At 35.8% G+C, this 16,808-nt stretch overlaps 3 protein-coding genes and 1 long non-coding RNA gene across 6 annotated transcripts in view; 1 reads left to right on the top strand and 3 right to left on the bottom strand.

Annotated features, from left to right (window-relative positions):
* The window catches only part of LOC117486878 (exostosin-1), a 308,682-nt gene that overhangs the window by 145,123 nt on the left and 146,751 nt on the right, over positions 1-16,808 (top strand). The gene's annotated exons all lie outside the window — the stretch shown is intronic.
* Positions 8,033-9,318, bottom strand: LOC117486880 (moronecidin-like). The gene is made up of 3 exons (XM_034135466.1): positions 9,219-9,318; positions 8,357-8,375; positions 8,033-8,251 (listed from the first exon to the last, which is right to left on the bottom strand). Exons 1-3 carry the CDS (start codon positions 9,316-9,318, stop codon positions 8,143-8,145), a joined length of 228 nt encoding a protein of 75 aa, XP_033991357.1. The 3' UTR covers positions 8,033-8,142.
* LOC117486885 lies at positions 9,428-11,020 on the bottom strand. The gene is made up of 4 exons (XR_004556335.1): positions 10,933-11,020; positions 10,588-10,676; positions 9,755-9,764; positions 9,428-9,648 (listed from the first exon to the last, which is right to left on the bottom strand). It is a non-coding gene; the product is annotated as an uncharacterized LOC117486885 (long non-coding RNA).
* Positions 12,075-15,640, bottom strand: LOC117486879 (moronecidin-like). Of its 3 annotated transcripts, none has more exons than XM_034135464.1 (4): positions 15,566-15,594; positions 13,023-13,123; positions 12,438-12,456; positions 12,075-12,336 (listed from the first exon to the last, which is right to left on the bottom strand). In XM_034135464.1, exons 2-4 carry the CDS (start codon positions 13,120-13,122, stop codon positions 12,216-12,218), a joined length of 240 nt encoding a protein of 79 aa, XP_033991355.1. In that variant the 5' UTR covers position 13,123; positions 15,566-15,594; the 3' UTR covers positions 12,075-12,215. The 3 variants fall into 3 exon arrangements, with proteins under 3 accessions (XP_033991355.1, XP_033991354.1, XP_033991356.1); XM_034135463.1 differs by lacking the exon at positions 15,566-15,594 and adding an exon at positions 13,232-13,298; XM_034135465.1 differs by lacking the exons at positions 12,075-12,336; positions 12,438-12,456; positions 13,023-13,123 and adding exons at positions 14,529-14,752; positions 14,858-14,876; positions 15,357-15,457 and having other exon boundaries at positions 15,566-15,640.

Below are 16,808 nucleotides of genomic sequence, written 5' to 3'. Positions count from 1 at the left end.
AACACCGGCTGTTGTTATGCCTGCTGTAACGTTAAATTACTCCGTTCTCCGCTTAAGTAATTATGCCGTTCCAAGCTTCATAGTTGTATTTATCATCTAAATTTGCCGAAACAAGTTTAATATTCTGAAAGCCAAGACTTTGTTTATTTGAAATCATGTCGTGTTATCTTGATATTTCCGGCACAGACCCTTTCATACCGGCAATGCGCGATACAAACAACAGGAACTGCGACAGCATAAATATGCGAACACAAACCTACAGACTGCTGGAGAAGAGATATCACAGGGGGGGTTGGGACACACACATTCCGATGGCCAATTCGTTTTAAACAAAGAGTATAGCCTACTCAACAGTGGGGGCTGGTGAACGGTATGGTCAATGTTTGTAAACACTGTGACATTTTGACTTTATTTGATCATTTCAGTTAAAAACTAATTTAGTAATTTACAGGAAAGGAGTGCACGCTACTAAAGAGACACGCTACCATGGAAACCAAACAATGGTGTTGCTGTATTGAAGTCCGAGTGGAAACAGTCATATTTGGAGCGTTATGTTAGAATGAAACAGCCAGTTAGTGTTACTTCACTAACTGTAAGCTTGTCACTCAGAGTAACCTACAGTTAACTTAACTGTTGGAAAAGAAAGATCAGGGGGGGGGGGAGAGAGCTGTGGGTGATGGGCCATTAGGTGTGTAAACACACAACTGAGAGCTGCCGTTTCATTCTGACTGTTTAAAAAACGGTAACAACGGACTATTTTTCTTGGCGGATGCATGTCAATTTAAATCAATACATACAACTATTTTTTAAATCAATAAAAACATTTTCTAAATCCATAAAAGCATTTCAATTAATATTGGGAGTCATGTCGTTACTTTGTTGAGAATGTGGCCATGTAATAAGCGGGATAATTTGCAGCAACTTGGTCATTATGGGGAAAAATAACACCCAGGGATCAAGATCCCTCCGCTACGCGGATCTTGATTTGCCTGACAAGGCTCCATTAAAATATAAATATGTTTAGTGAATTACTGAGTTTAGGCACGTTAATAACATTTTAATGAAGTTGAATACAGTGTATTCATATTTGTCAGTGATTTCATGTCAATTCGGCGAACATAAACATAAATGATCGTGGTGAAGATGATGATTAAATTAGGATTAAAAATCGAGAGCCGGCTGCTTTCCTCTCGTTTGTTTTTTTCGACTAAACAACATTATTTTGTTAAATAACAACATGGTGATGTTTTGTAAATGATTACATGTCTTATTTAGCACAGACTATGATCCTATCCGTGACATATGGATCTTAACAAAGATCCGCTATACATTAGTACCAGACATATTGTGGTGATTGACATTATTCACCCACGGATCTATGGGTTGGGGTATTGTTCCGCACGGACATTTTAGTGAACCAGACCAGCTGTTTCCGCCGGTCTTCGCTTTCCGGGCATGAAGTTGTTTACATGTGTGTTCAGATGCTAAATAAAAGTTTAGCTTGTACTTTTGATACCCCGCCTCCGACTCCCGTCTCTCGGCACCACAACATCCAGTTTACTGTATCGAAGTTGATTTCACATGAGCGATGTCGAACATTGAAAAGTACATTTTCCATAAAAAAGTTGATTCAAGAACAAATCTCTGTTATTAGATCAGTACTTTTCTTATATGACTATTATTGACTTGAACACTGAGAATGTATTTATTAACTTCAGACATTTGAAATATTTGAAATCAGATGAAAACAAACTGTAACAGACCCTGCCGTGTTATCTATGATTACTATGCCTTACTGTACATTCATAATTTCAGCCGGAGGGAGGTGGGCGGCGTTGCGGAGGACCAGATTGCGAGTGAGGTGCCTGTTCTAAACTAACTATTACAGCTGTTATAAAGCATTAAATAAAAAGTCATGAAAGAGATAAGGAGGAGAAAAGGTTTAAGGAAGTAAGCAAGGAATACAGAATGTCGAAATCCTCTGTTTTAACGCGATGCCGAACATTGGACGGCGGTCCCCCAATCTACACAGCGGGAGAAAGAATATCATAAAGCAGATCGGAGGAGACATCACGATCTTCCCACATTAGTGCAATTCACCTATACTTAACCCCAAATAAAAGAACCCAATAAAAACAGTTGTTAAATAATAGTGAAGTCACGTTGTAATAATAACATCTCTCGGTTTGAGTGTTCTTTTTCTGCTTTGCCTAAAGCCACTGTGTCAAGTGTCTAGTGACTATTTCTCTTAGCGGATGCATGTCAATTTAAATCAATACATACAACTATTTTTTAAATCAATAAAAACATTTTCTAAATCCATAAAAGCATTTCAATTAAGATTGGGAGTCATGTCGTTACTTTGTTGAGAATGTGGCCATGTAATAAACGGGATAATTTGCAGCGACTTGGTCATTGTGGGGAAAAATAACACCCATCCTGATCGTTTCAATGAAGTTGAATACAGAATATTCATATTTGTCAGTGATTTCATGTCAATTCGGCGAACATAAACATCAATGATCGTGGTGAAGATGATGATTAAATTAGGATTAAAAATCGGGAGAGCCGGCTCGTTCGTTTTTTTCGACTAAACAACATTATTTTGTTAAATAACAACATGGTGATGTTTTGTAAATGATTACATGTCTTATTTAGCACAGACTATGATCCTATCCGTGACATATGGATCTTAACAAAGATCCGCTATACATTAGTACCAGACATACTATACATCCAGTTTACTGTGTCGAAGTTGATTTCACATGACTCCAGTGTGGAACCCCACTGCACCCCCTGGTGGATCAATGATCCATTGCAGCTGGCTTCACAATAATTACATTTATTTATCACGGGGGCGGTATCAAGTCAGACTGGGGGCCGGCTCTTCATCACGGGCCGATCACGGGCCGATCATGGACCAATCACGGACCAATCACGACCCTCGCGTTTCAAACTGTCCAAAATAAGACGCTCCATCTGTATACACAGTCAAAGTCACATTTTTACATGTGCACACATTAATACCTAAATAAAAACACAACAATCAATATATACAAAATAACAGTCACTTCAATATTTTGAGAATGTACATTAGTGTATCTTCCTTACAGCTAAAATGGGACTGTGGGTCCGCGCCGATGGCTAGTGGCCTAGCAACAGAGAACCACAAACCAACAGCTAGCTCCACTATCAACAACGGCACAGAGGTAAAGCCTAGAAATCCGGTATTTAAAAAACACCGTTACACAAAAATGTTTCAAACATTGAATCAAGCAAAAATAGTGTGGGATCCTCGGTGCAAGCCGAAGGGACTATTCAGTGGCCATTTAAATTTCCACAACATCTGCAACAAACATGAACAGTTAGAACATCTCCTCCTTGAGTCCAATATTGACTGTTTGGGAATATCTGAATCTTGGCTAAAACAGTCGTCACTATTGTATCTATGTCAGGATATAATGTGTTTAGGAAGGACAGACTGAAGGGAAAAGGAGGGGGTGTGTTGCTTTATGTGAGGGATACCTTTACTTGTAGGGAGATTGCACTCCCAGCTAATGTTGATTTTGATTGTGTTGGTGTGGAAATCACACTATCTGAGGAAATGTCCCTCACCATGATATGCTATCGACCACCCACCGCTAAGGTGGATTTCTATGACCAGGTAAAACTCCTGCTGAATTCCTGTGACTCCAACAAAGAGCTAATTATTGTAGGATACTTTAATATCAACTGGAATGACAAACAAAATAGAAAAAGCTTAAAACGGATCACGGATAAACACAACTTAATACAACTAATGGATCAACCGACTAGAATAACCAAAACCTCCAAGACTATGATAGATTTAGCATTTACCAACAAAGCTGACAGAATAGTTAAAACATAAAACTTCCTGACTGGTCTTTCTGACCATAATCTTGTTCTTTTTGCCAGGAAACTCACAAAAAAAAGGTTCATGGCCACACCTAAAACCCCTGCCTTGGGTTCACGCTTCATCCCCAAAAACCTGCAACAACGTTTTATGGATGCAGTGAAAATGATTCATTGGGGACACACTCTGTCCTCTGAAGATATTGGTGAAAACAGTGATCTGTTTATATCTCAAATTAATGATACAATGTCTTCCTTCTCAAGGAGAGGGTGCCTTAGGGACAGGAAGGAACATCATCTTCCCTGGCTGAATCTACAATGCAGGAATCTAATGAAATCTAGAGACCAACTATTAAAGCAGAGCTTGAAATCCGGACTATCCACTGACAGACAGAAATGCACTCATGCTCGTAACAAGGTAACACAAACAATAAGACAGGCCAAAGCAAACTTTTTCATCAATATAATTGAAGGTGCGAAAGGTAACAGTAAAAAGGTTTGGCAAATCTTAAATAAACTATTAGGTAAACAAACCAAACAGGAAAATAATGTACTAGAATTAAAAATCAATGATGCCCTGATAAAAGACCCTGCAGTGTTGGCCAACTCTCTAAATGAGTATTTCATAAACATTGCTCTGGACATTACAAAGTTCTTCCCGCCATCTGAGGTCTCACCTAGCCCGATTGTGGATACACACCCCTTTTTTGACCTGGAGGAAATCACAGAGGTTGAGGTAAAACATATAATCTTAGGGTTAAGAGGTTCTAAAGCTAGGGATGCAGATGATTTAGACACCAACTTTATAAAAACACATATCGACGGTCTAATACAACAAATTACTATGTTAGTAAATCAATCTATCAGCACGAGGGAATTTCCATCATCCTGGAAGGTGGCTACGGTGACACCAATCTGGGGATAAGGCAATCATTTCCAATTACAGACCAATCAGCATCCTCCCCTGTGTCTCTAAGGTATCTGAGAAATGGGTGTCAAACTAATCACCAAACATTTAGACAAAGGTTTCGCTCCACTCCACCCAATGCAGTTTTGTTTTCGTGCTCACCACTCCACTGAGACAGCTAACTGTGTCTTTGTGGAAAAGGTTAAATGTATGTTGGACACAAGCCCATATGTAGGTGCTGTCTTCCTTGATCTCAGGAAGGCTTTTGACACTGTTGACCACCAAGTGCTCCTTACAAAGCTGACGTATTTCAATTTTTCGGCAGATTCAATACAGTGGGTTAAGTCTTACTTATCGAACAGAAAACAGTGTGTTTTGGTCAACGGTGCCAAATCCCCCTACCTTGTGAACCCTGTTGGGGTTCCACAAGGTTCCATTCTTGGACCATTAATGTTTTCTCTGTACATGAATGACTTGCCTAATGTATGTCCTGATTTGAATGTGCAAATGTATGCCGATGATGCGGTCATCTTTGTACATGGGAAAAACACTGAAATTATCTCATCCTGTCTCTCAAATGCTTTGGACAAGGTTCAACACTGGCTGAACAACATTTGCTTACAGTTAAATGCAAAAAAAACAGTATGCGTAATGTTCAGTAAACGACCAGTCAAATTCGAAGGATCCGATGTGTTTTTAAATGGAGCAGAAATAGAACTAGTCCCCCACTTCAAGTATCTTGGAGTCATGATGGACTCGAACTTGACTTTTAAGAAACATATTAAGAAAGTATCCAATGCCATTCAATTCAACTTGCAACATTTTAAACAAATTAGACCTTTCTTAACTGTCAATGCTGCAAAGTCATACCTCCACTGTATGATTCTATCCCACATTTAATACTGTTTCACAAAGTGGTCGTTTGCTTGTGCCACAAACCTGAAACCAATAGAACAGCTGTACAAGAGAGCTATCAAGGTGTTTGACAGAAAGCCTTATTCATACCACCACTGTACCATCCTTGAAAAAACTATTTAAAGTATTTTAAAAGTATGTGTTTTATTTATAAATGTTTACATGGACTGCCCCCCCCCCCCCCTTAGGGTAATTCATCCACAAAAAACACACTGGACGCTGCACTAGGTCAGAAACCAGAGGAGACTGTGAAGTCCACTGTAGACGGACCACTTTTGGACAAAATGTCCTCTCCATTAAAGGCAGCTCATTCTGGAACAGCCTCCCAACTGAGATACGGGATTGTCCCACTCTCAATAGCTTCAAAGGTCAAGTCAAAGAATGGTTGAGAAACAAACATCCGTGCAATCACCGCTAAATGCACTTAAACACAGGGGTATCTCCTCTTGCACTTTTTGTAGCTCCTGTATCTTCTCTTGCACTTTCTATGTCGTAGCTGCTATATTGTATTACCATGTCATAAATACTTGTGTATGCTGCTCTTGCTCTCTTGCACTTTTTGCATATCATGTATTTTGTTTTTGCTATGTTTGTAAAATGTAATTTTCTTAAATGTTTAATGTGAGGGACTGCGGATGGAAATGAGCTCAAAGCTAAATCTGGCACTGTTACGCTTGATACATTTTAATGTTTTAAGTGTTCATTACTGTGCATTGTCCCTGCCAAATAAACGATTAAATGAAATGAAATTGCCGTATCAGTGTTAACAGGCTGATCATTATTTTATCACTTCCCCATGCTCAGTTTCCTCTTGTCTTGCCACTTGGAGAAAACAACAATGAGTAAGCGATACATGAAACCGTGTGAAATGGTTGTTGCCATTAGCTTTTGCTAGCCTTTTTTAGAGAATCATCAAAGTTCAAGTAATTCTTCTGGTGTTTTCAGTTCATCTTTGCCGTTTTCTATTCTTAATACAAGTAATTTGTTAATCCAGAGGCAAAAAACTACAATATTATTTTGTTATATATAATAGTTTTTCTTTAGGTCTTATTTTGAGGTTTGGTTGATTTTTGAAATCTCTGAGCAGTATCCTTTAAATTAATCTTACTTTATAAACTACTTTCCTCAAAGTTTTCACATCCCGCTTTGATCAGTAGGGCTCCAATTCAAAGTTTTCACACTTAATATAACATCAGACATATTTTCCAACAAATACGAATGGCATGGCAGCCTGTTGGGCCTGCACAGTGGACAATTAAATAGCATGCAACACAAAAAAGTAAACAATAATTCAGTGGCATCGGGCTCAGCAAGTAAAAGCAAGTTTGCATTTATTTTTGTTCATGGGCAAATGCACTTACAAAAAAGAAAGTTCTCTGGTGTGCAGTTTAGCATTTTTGATAATCTCAAATTTTTTGTTATGTTGAACCATTAAGAAAGCACCTGAATTATATTTTTCCAAACTATCAGGCCTTGCTTCCTTTAAATTACAGTATAGTGGAAAACCTATGCTCTAAATTCTAAATGTTTGTATCTTCTTTGTGTAAACAAATATTTTCCGATTCCGGCCTTAAAGGTCACCTATTAAGCTATATTTGAACAATAACATATAGGGCCATATCTATGCAAAACATGTCAAGTGTTTTGCTGAAAATACCACACAGATCACCCATTGTAGCCATGCCTCATACCCCTTTATTTCAGAACTGTTACAAAAGTGCTGATTCTGGGTCTGGCCCTTTAAATGTAAATGAGCTGCTGCTGGCCACGCCCCTTTGGAGCATTCGCATCAAGTGTTATTTCTAAAATAGTATTGAGCTCAAACGCTTTCTCTCTCGCAGGTTTACCACAAGGACAGTACCTTTTATATCCTGCTTTTTTACACATATTCTCTCCAGTACAGCGTTAGCTCTGAGTGTTAGCGATGCTTGCTAATGTCGACACAGACCATATTACTTCCAAAACATGTCGCACATTGTTTTGGATACAGCACATAGCTTGACATGTTCTTTATTCAGTGTTCACCGCTAGAACAGTGCCATTGTGTGTATTATATATATAACAACTTCACTCTAAGTCTCATAGACATCCTTAATGTAAAGCTAGCACACATTTTAGTATCGAAGTCAAGTTCTCAGCAAATCTGGATCAGCTCCGTTGTACCCTCGTTTTTAGAGTTGTGGCTAAGGAGGAAAAGAGATAGGGTTGTATTTTCTGACACTTTGTGAGTCTCCTTACACACTGGGGACACATATTTATGTATAAAAGACAGCAAAAAGTGCATTTTGCATATTAGGTCACCTTTAAATAAGACACAGGAAAAATGGCTTGCTGTATAAGAAAGAAGATTTATTCCAAATTACATTCATTCAATTGTATTTTTCATTATTTTGAAGATAAAAAGCGATTAATTTTCAAAATGTTCAGCGTAGTTCAACATCGTAGACTCAAGCAAACGCTCGCTCTCGGTCAAACGCTTGTTGGTCCATCGCTTCCTGCTCCCTCATCGCTTCCTTCATCGCTTCCTGCTCCCTAGGGTTTCTCCCGGTGATGAGTCTGATGATGAAGAGAGGATTCAGAGAGTTCAGTTCAGATATTTAAAACCAAGCCAACAAGAGCATTTTTCGAGAAATAAGAGAAATATCAAGAATAATTCGTTACCCATAGATATGCTTGCCAACTAAAAAGAGAGAAAAAAAGACATACATTATTATTTGTAATATTTCGAAGTAATCTAATTTATCATAAAACATTGTAAGCCCTTTTACAATTACATTAAAATATTGCAGCTACAAAATTGATAAAAAAATATAATTTTTTGCAATAAAGTTAGTTCCTACTTGATTAAAAAAAGAAGTACATACAGACAAAACTCACTTTTTTAGACTGGCTTTTAATATGTGATTAATGTTGTATCCTCATGAGATTTTATTTCGACCTTTTATGTTTTTATCTTTTGAAGCACTTGATAAAGAATTGTTGTTATTATTAGTATGATTATTATTTTAATTATTATTATATTCTATATATCTTTTGATATCTGACAGTTTTCAAAATCAACTGAACATATCTGTCATACCTTATTAAATATTGTTATTATATGTTATTTTAAAGTTAGTTCCTATTTGAATAAAATAAAGTAGCTTGGCTTTTAATATATGATAAATGTTGTATCCTATTTTCAAATATTGTTATGTGAAATTTTATTTGGACTGTTATCTTTGTATCTTTGCCATGGATCTTTGAGCAAAAAGCACTTATAATTATTATTATTATTATTGAATATATTATATTATTATTTGTATTTGTATTTTATTGACTTATTTATTATTATTGTATTATAATTATTAAAGAATCTTTAGATATCTGACAGTTTTCAAAATCAACTGAACATATCTGTCATACGTTTAAAATATTGAGGCTCATGTTAGCTACATGTACACAACCATTCATGCATCAATACAAGGATTATTTACACAAGCTATGTCAAACGTGTAAAAAATATATTCTTAATAATGATTACCGCTAAGAAGTCCCCTGTAAAAGTGGCTAAAGAAAGCGTCCCCAGGTTCAGCCATGAGGACCACCATCGACAGCACCAGAAAGATAGTGGTGCACTTCATCCACATGGTGTTTCATGTCTTTGGGATTGTATTAATTCCATAACACACAATTCACATCATTTCCATCCTGATTTAATAAATGTTCCTTTAAAATAATACAAGAGATAGATGATTTTTGCAATGCAATGCAGATTTATTCCAAATGAAAAATAGATAAATTTAAAACAGATAGGTTGATTCAATGTTTATGTTGAAGAAAAGCAGAAGAAAGCATTTGTTTTTTCAAATGGACCATCATGGACTCAGGCAAAGTCGTTCTCTTGTTGGAGCGCACGTTGTTCCATCGCTTCCTGCGCTTTCATCACTTCGTATTTGTTTTTCCCGAATATGCTGGTGGGTGGAGAGAGGAGATTCAAAGAGTTCAGCTCAGGAATTCACCAAATAATTCAACAAGAGCCATTTTTTATTATAAAATTAAACAAGCAAAATAACTTACTGACTGATGGCTTGAGAGAAAAACAAAACAAAAAGGACATTTTATTAATGTTTGTGTGTAGTAAAAGTTATCATATTGAAATATTCATTAATATATTGCAGTTGTAATATTGATAACAAAACTGAACTTTTTTTGCAGTGCCTTTCTTTGTGTTATATACTTTTTTTCAAATTACCATAAAAAGGACAGACTTCCAAAATGTTACCTATTTTCTTTTTTTTCAATCACAAGGCAGCCCAACAATATCATGATTTGTCGAAAACATAAGAAAACTACGCCAAGAATCCTAAGATATTTGACATTTTTTCTAAATTAACATATATGTCGGTACCTTAAAGGTGGGGTAGGTAATTTTGGAGAAACCAGCTTGAGTGCGCTAGAATTTGAAAATACACTGCCGGAAAAAATCTGCCACTTCCTTACAGAGCCCCTCCTCCAACACACACGAACGCGCACATGACCAATGAGGGCACGAGATAAGTTTGTGCACAGATGGAAGGCTGACAGGCAGGTAGGCCATCCAGTTATTTTAGCCGGGCCGGCTAACATGATTGGTTGTGCTTTTTACAGTATTACGGCTTCCACAGATGACATTTTTTTATGTATTTATTATCAAAGCATTTAAGATATTCATTGCTATCGGGATGTCAAGAGCATTCCATGGAATATAACAAAAATTGTTTTTTTGAAATAAATTAGATACCCCACCTTTAAATTATTAATGTTCTGGTTAGCTTTAATGATCAGTTATACCAATGCATTCCCAGCTATGGCATGTAAAAAATGTAAAAAATAAATAAATATATATATAAATACAATCTAAAAATCTTTACCATGTATAATGTGGTGAAAAAAAGCCTCCCCAGGTTCAGCCATGAGGACCACCAGCGTCAACACCAGGAACATCATAGCAAACTTCATCCTGAAAAACAAAAACACAGCATGTGCAATATGATGTTCTGTCTAGACGATGACAACAGAGTCTTTCCATATCTTGATTTGCAACTTTAAACATTAAATACTTACTTACAGAATGTCTTACCTAACTTCTATATGTTAGCTTAAGGAAAAAAACTGAATCATCATTAACCCAAAATAAACATATGTTTGCCTGTGTCATTACGTTATATTATATTTACAGTAATAATTCTCAGCATAAATTAAGATGAGATACTTACTTCTTTCCTCAAAGTCAAAGCTGTTATCAGTCGAGCAGAGAGAGATCTACAGGTTGTGTGAATCTCTTTTTGGTTATACATCTGTTTATATACGGGGTTTAGAACGTCCCCAACTCTGGGTGTGTGCTGCGTTTCGCTAAATAACACCCTGAGGTCACCGCCCTATTCTCTTTTTTGAATTCATATTTCAAAGAAGTGAATAAAGTAGTTCAACACAGGATCAAAAAGACATCATACATTTTCCTAAATGTCTAACTTTTTCTCATTATATGTTCACTTCTTTTGAAGTTCATGACTTTTAAGTTTGAAGTCATGAATAGTATTTAGTGGATATGCATATTATGTAATGAAGCATTTGGAGCTACTTATCAGCTCATTTCATCTTTCAAGTTCCTCTGTTTGACATACAAGGAGGCTTTTACGCAACACATTTATTACATTAAGTAGCTGTTTCTAGCTTTGGTCTTTTTTATTACTCTAAATTGTATTTTATTGATGAAAGGACAAAGGGCTTCTATCAGTGTGAGACCTGCAGGTGGTAAAAATCTCTCTGGGTTGGTCGATGGTACATGTCTCTTTTTATAGCGATTAAACATTTCCCTTACTTGGTTTTTGCAATGCTTGCCAGGAAACAGGTAAAACAGACCCTGTGGTCACTTCTTCAATTACTCATCATTCAAGTGTAAAGATAAATGTCCCTATTTCTGAAGAAAATGTCATTTTTTCTTATTATACGTTCACTTCCCTAATTAATTTTGAGTTTAAAGTAATACATATTATTATTTTTCATGATTCATATTAAGTTATAACGTATGTGGAAGCCTCAGCTATTAACCACTACTTATATTATGATAAGTTATTACATCTAGCTTTGTTTATTTTGTTTTACTCTGAATTAGATAGATAGATAAAAAAGCATGATTGTATTTAGGCATGACTCTTATAACGACATATGTTGACATTCTGTTTATTGTATTTCAGGATTCCTTTCACCATGTAGTGCATGAATTGACACTAATTTCATCTTTAGTTTGTCACCTATAGTACAATTGGGATTTGAGATCGGGTAAAGGTCAAAACACTTAATTTCCATCTTTTGTTATTCAGATATTATCTTTTAAATAAGACACAGGAAAAATGGCTTGCTGTTTAACAAAGAATATTTATTCCAAATGACATTTAAATCAATAATAACAGTATTATGCAATAGTTAGCATAATGAGTCGATTTTATTTTCTTTATTTTGAAGATGAAAGCATTTTATTTGCTCCAACATCGTAGACTCAGGCAAACGCTCGCTCTCGGTCAAAAGCTTGTTGGTCCATCGCTTCCTGCACCTTCATCGCTTCCCTCATCGCTTCCTTCATCACTTCCTGCTCCCTAGGGGTTTCCCCGCTGAGGAGTCTGATGATGAAGAGAGGATTCAGAGAGTTCAGTTGAGATGTTTAAAACCAAGCCAACAAGAGCACTTTAAAATGAGAGAAATATCAAGGAGAGGTCCTTACCCATGGATATGCTTGCCAACTAAAAAGAGAACAAACAAAAAAATACATGCATTATTATTTGTAATTTAATGAATCATAAAACCTTGTAAGGCCTTTTAAACATTCATTAACATATTGCAAGTTCAACATGTGTAATACAAAACATTATTGTTCCCTTATTGGTCTAAAATTGTATTAAATGTTATTTTAAAGTTAGTTCCTATTTGATTAAAATAAAGTAGCTTGGCTTTTAATATATGATAAATGTTGTATCCTATTTTCAAATATTGTTATGTGAAATTTTATTTGGACTTTTATCTTTGTATCTTTGCCAAGGATCTTTGAGCAAAAAGCACTTATTATTATTATTATTATTATAATATATTATTATTTGTATTTGTATTTTATTTACTTATTTATTATTATTGTATTATAATTATTAAAGAATCTTTAGATATCTGACAGTTTTCAAAATCAACTGAACATATCTGTCGTACCTTTAAAATATTGAGGCTCAGGTTAGCTACATGTACAGAACCATTCATGCATCAATATAAGGATTATTTACACAAGCTATGTCAAAGATATATTCTTAATAATGATTACCGCTAACAATCCCCCTGTAAAGCTGGCTAAAGAAAGCGTCCCCAGGTTCAGCCATGAGGACCACCATCGACAGCACCAGAAAGACGGTGGTACACTTCATCCTGTAAACAAACAAACACATGGTTATACCGCCTTTGTCATGGTTTATGCGTGATATTATATATATAATTGTAATTATCAGCATAAATGAACGGAGATGTGATACTCACTTCTTTCCTCTAAATGATGTCGAGCAGTGTGAGAACTACAGGTGGTGTGGTGTTGGTGGATAGTTGACATCTCTTTTTATAGCGTGGGGTGATTTTGCTTACTCATGGTTTGTGCAATGTTTTGCAAGGTGAAACACACCAAGAGCAAGTGTAACTCAATGCAATGATGTCTTAATGATTCTTTTAAATAATAATCATCAAAAAAGCAGCTTATTTTAAATGCAGAACTTGCCTGGGAAAGGTTTTGATTGTCAGACTTTGAAAACCTATGCTCTAAATTCTTAATGTTTGTTTTTTCTTTGTGTAAACAAATATTTTCCGATACCGGCCTTAAAGGTCACCTGTTATGCTATATTTGAACAATGACATATAGGGCCATATCTATACAAAACATGTCTCTGAAGTGTTTTGCTCAAAATACCACACAGATCACCCATTGCAGCCATGCCTCATACCCCTTTATTTCAGAACTGTTACAGAAGTGCTGATTCTGGGTCTGGCCCTTTAAATGTAAATGAGCTGCTGCTGGCAGTGTTATTTCTAAAACATTATGGAGCTCAAACGCTTTCTCTCTCGCAGGTTTACCACAAGGACAGTACCTTTTATATCCTGCTTTTTTACACATATTCTCTCCAGTACAGCATTAGCTCTGAGTGTTAGCGATGCTTGCTAATGTCAACACAGACCATATTACTTCCAAAACAGCTTGAGTGCGCTAGAATTTGAAAGTACGCAGCCGAAAAAAATCTGCCTCTTCCTTCAGACTTCCTTACAGAGCCCCTCCTTCAACACACACGAACGCGCACATGACCAATGAGGGCACGAGATAAGTTTGTGCATGAGATGGAAGGCTGACAGGCAGGTAGGCCATCCAGTTATTTTAGCCAGGCCGGCTCAGATGATTGGTCGTGCTTTTTACAGCGCCACGGCTTCCACAGATGAATTTTTTTGAATGTATTTATTGTCAAAGCATTTAATATATTCATTGCTATCGGGATGTTAAGAGCATTCCATTGAATATAACAAAAAGTGTTTCTGAAATAAATTACATACCCCACCTTTAATGTAAAGCCAGCCCACATTTTAGTATCGAAGTCAAGTTTTCAGCAAATCTGGATCAGCTCCGTTGTACCCCCGTTATTAGAGTTGTGGGTAAGGAGGAAAAGAGAGAGGGTTGTATTTTCTGACACTTTGTGAGTCTCCTTACACACTGGGGACACATATTTATGTATAAAAGACAGCAAAAAGTGCATTTTGCATATTAGGTGACCTTTAAATAAGACACAGGAAAAATGGCTTGCTGTATAAGAAAGAAGATTTATTCCAAATTACATTTATTCAATTTTATTTTTCATTATTAGATAAAAAGCGATTCATTGTCAAAATGTTCAGCGTAGTTCAACATCGTAGACTCAGGCAAATGCTCGCTCTCGGTCAAACGCTTGTTGGTCCATTGCTTCCTGCTCCCTCATCGCTTCCTTCATCGCTTCCTGCTCAATAGGGTTTCTCCCGGTGATGAGTCTGATGATGAAGAGAGGATTCAGAGAGTTCAGTTCAGATATTTAAAACCAAGCCAACAAGAGCATTTTTAGAGAAATAAGAGAAATATCAAGAAGATGTCGTTACCCATGGATATGCTTGCCAACTAAAAAGAGAGAAAAAAAGACATGCATTATTATTTGTAGTATTTCGAAGTAATCTAATTTATCATAAAACATTGTAAGCCCTTTTAAAATGTAATTAAAATATTGCAGCTACAAAATTGATTCAAAAAATATAATTGTTTGCAATAAAGTTAGTTCCTACTTGATACATACAGACAAAACTCACTTTTGTAGACTGGCTTTTAATATGTGATTAATGTTGTATCCTCGTGAGATTTTATTTTGACCTTTTATGTGTTTATCTTTGCAAGCACTTGATAAAGAATTAAAGAAATATTTTAATTATTATTATATTCTATATATCTTTAGATATCTGACAGTTTTCAAAATCAACTGAACATATCTGTCGTACCTTTACAATATTGAGGCTCAGGTTAGCACAACCATTCATGCATCAATATAAGGATTATTTACACAAGCTATGTCAAACGTTTAAAACATTTTAGTTTTTTAATGATTACCGCTAACAATCCCCCTGAAAAGGTGGCCAAAGAAAGCGTCCCCAGGTTCAGCCATGAGGACCACCATCGACAGCACCAGAAAGACGGTGGTGCACTTCATCCTGTAAACAAACAAACACATGTTTATACCGCCTTTGTCATGGTTTATGCATGATATTATATATACAATTGTAATTATCAGCATAAATGAACAAAGATGTGATACTCACTTCTTTCCTCTAAATGATGTCGAGCAGTGTGAGAACTACAGGTGGTGTAAATCTCTGTGGGTTGGTGGATAGTTGACATCTCTTTTTATAGCGTGGGGTGATTTTGCTTACTCATGGTTTGTGCAATGTTTTGCAAGGTGAAACACGCCAAGAGATAGTTCAACTCAATGCAATGATGCAAAAGTGCAATGATGTCTTAATCTTTTATTTTAAATACTCATCATCAAGAAATTGGCTTATTTTAAATACAGAACCTGGCCTTGCCTTGCCTACACAAATATGGTTCAATACCGGCCTAAAATAGAGTTGTATTTTATATATATATTAGGTCAAAAATGATCCCTTTAGTTCACTTCTGCTTTGCTTGTGCTTTGCTTGTGTCATGCACTAACAGACAGTATTTGTGCTACAGTGATGCCACTTGTCAAAGTCAAAAGTCAACTTTATTGTCAATCTTCCAGTTTGTGTGTACAGACAGAGAGATCGAAATACTGTTTCCCACAATCCCAAATATATAAACTAATGTATATAGAATATACAAATATGAAAATAAAAATATGTGTGCAAATATGTATGTATATACACAGTCAAAGACACATTTTTACATGTGCACACATTAATACCTAAATAAAAACACAACAATCAATATATACAAAATAACAGTCACTTCAATATTTTGAGAATGTACATTAGTGTATCTTCCTTACAGCTAAAATGTTGTGTCCTTGACTTTTGCCACTATTGTTGTTCCAATATGTTAGTGTAGTATAGACCTTAGCATATGATACCTAGTGAGGTCTTTCTCCCTATAGGGACTAAGTGTGTGTTCTGAGTTTCGCAAAATAACACCCTGAGGTCACCGCCCTATTCACTTCTTTGAATTCAGTGAATAAAGTAGTTCAACTCAGGGTCAAAAAGACATCATACATTTTCCTAAATGTCTAACTTGTTCTCATTATACTGTATGTTCACTTCTTTTATTACTTTTAAGTTTGAAGTCATAAATAGTATTTATTGGATATGCATATTATGTAATGAAGCATTAGGAGCTACTTATCAGCTAATTTCATCTTTCAAGTTCCTCTGTTTGACATACCACAAGGCTTTTACGCAACACATTTATTACATGAAGTTGCTATCTCTAGCTTTGGTCTTTTTTATCACTATAAATTGTATTTTATGGACATGCTATTATTTAATGTTTTAAAAAAAAATATATATATATATATGCATAATTGTTAAA

This window comes from Trematomus bernacchii, unplaced genomic scaffold (genome assembly GCF_902827165.1).
Source record: "Trematomus bernacchii unplaced genomic scaffold, fTreBer1.1, whole genome shotgun sequence".
NCBI classification, from domain to species: domain Eukaryota; kingdom Metazoa; phylum Chordata; class Actinopteri; order Perciformes; family Nototheniidae; genus Trematomus; species Trematomus bernacchii.
This window is presented reverse-complemented; position numbering and strand designations above follow the sequence as displayed.

Bases quoted from the DNA above. Each gene is read 5' to 3' on its own strand.
- LOC117486880 (XM_034135466.1), bottom strand. From the start codon at position 9,318: ATGAAGTGCACCACTATCTTTCTGGTGCTGTCGATGGTGGTCCTCATG.
- LOC117486879 (XM_034135464.1), bottom strand. From the start codon at position 13,122: ATGAAGTGTACCACCGTCTTTCTGGTGCTGTCGATGGTGGTCCTCATG.